At 57.7% G+C, this 1,658-nt stretch overlaps 1 protein-coding gene across 1 annotated transcript; it reads left to right on the forward strand.

Annotated features, from left to right (window-relative positions):
• Positions 1-882: 882 nt before the first annotated feature.
• LOC104469694 (basic salivary proline-rich protein 3-like) lies at positions 883-1,407 on the forward strand. The gene has a single exon (XM_010084295.1). The coding sequence runs from the start codon at positions 883-885 to the stop codon at positions 1,405-1,407; it is 525 nt and encodes a 174-aa protein (XP_010082597.1).
• The last annotated feature ends 251 nt before the right edge of the window (positions 1,408-1,658 follow it).

The raw sequence follows: 1,658 nt of genomic DNA on the forward strand, positions 1-1,658 counted from the left end.
TGCCTCGGTTTACCCCCCTCCTCCCCGGGGCTTTCCATCCCTCTTATTTCATTCCTGCGCCATGCGATGCTTTTCCACCTCCCGGGAGCTGTCACATCAGGGATGCGGGATGCCCAGATGGGGATTTGGGGGGGGGGCACTACATGGGATGGCTGCTGCTCGGGTGACAGGGAAATGCTGGTGGGGGAAAGACAGGCTGGGTGTGGAGTGGAGCCCCCCCATCCCGGTCCTGCGCTGCGCTGGGATGCAGAGCCAGGAGGGCACGTGGATGGGGGGGGTCACTTCACTTTGGGGGGGTAGAAACGGTAATGGCACCATGCCTGGAAAGCATCCCCCTCCAGCAGAGCCATGTCCCAGGGCTGGCACCTGGGATGTCCCCAGGAAGAAGACATCCCTAGGAAGATGTCCCTGGGAAGGTGTGGTCCCCAGGAAGGTGATGTGCCTGAGAAGGAGACATTCCCAGGAAGATGTGCTCCCAGGAAGGTGGTGTTCCCAAGAAGATGTCCCCAGGAAGCAGATGTCCCTGGGAAGCTGATGTTCCCGGGAAGCTGATGTTCCCAGGAAGACCCAAGAAGATGTCACCTCTGGAAAGGAGATGTTCCCAGGAAGGAGATATCCCTAGGAAGATGATGCCCCTGGGAAGATGTGGTCCCTGGGGAAGAGATGTGCTGGAGAAGGAGACATCCCCGGGAAGATGTGGTCCCTGGCAAGGTGATGTCCCCAAGAAGGAGATGTCCCCAGGAAGATGTCATCCCTGGGAAGGAGATGACCCTGGGAAGGTGTCATCTGCAGGGAGGAGGTGTCCCTGGGAAGGAGATGTCCCCGGGGAAGGAGATGTCCCTAGGAAGGAGATGCCTCTGGGAAGGAGATGTCCCCAAGAAGATGTTCCCAAGAAGGAGACATCCCCAGGAAGGAGATGTCCCCAAGAAGATGTCCCCAAGAAGGAGACATCCCCAGGAAGGAGATGTCCCCAAGAAGGAGACGTCCCCAGGAAGGAGATGTCCCCAAGAAGATGTCCCCAAGAAGGAGACATCCCCAGGAAGGAGATGTCCCCAAGAAGGAGACGTCCCCAGGAAGGAGATGTCCCCAAGAAGATGTCCCCAAGAAGGAGACATCCCCAGGAAGGAGAAGGGGACGTCCCCAGGAAGGAGATGTCCCCAGCCACCTTTGCCCCCTCAAGCAGCCCAAAGCCAGGGAGACCCTCACCCCTCTCTGGGTCCCGCCTGCAGCTGGGGACACACAAACTGGTGCCAGCCGAGGGAGCTGGCAGTGGTGACAGCAATGGGGACACAGCCACCACTGGGGAGCACGGTGGCAGCCCGGGAGGGTGCAGGGGACACCGAGCTGGCGGGAAGCGGCGTTTGCCATCACCCGGCTCTCATTAACGTGGTGCGGAGCAGCCCCTAATAATAGCAACAGTAAATTCTCCTAACCAATTCGGGTCCATTTCTATAAATAATGTAGAATCTTTTTATTTACTGACAGGTTGTAAAAGTATCAGTGAGAATAATGTGAAATCAGGCGCTGCTGAATAATTCATGGCAGCGGCTCCGCTCTCCCCATCCCCGCGTTCCCCCAGCCCCGGCGTTTACACGACAGCACCTTGTGCCCGGCTTTATCTCGTAAAAAACGGGACTAACGACCTGGCACTAATTCTT

The sequence above is a fragment of the Pterocles gutturalis genome, unplaced genomic scaffold (genome assembly GCF_000699245.1).
Source record: "Pterocles gutturalis isolate BGI_N339 unplaced genomic scaffold, ASM69924v1 scaffold40365, whole genome shotgun sequence".
NCBI lineage: Eukaryota > Metazoa > Chordata > Aves > Pterocliformes > Pteroclidae > Pterocles > Pterocles gutturalis.

Coding starts and splice junctions, on each gene's coding strand:
- LOC104469694 (XM_010084295.1), top strand. CDS start 883: ATGTTCCCAAGAAGGAGACATCCCCAGGAAGGAGATGTCCCCAAGAAG.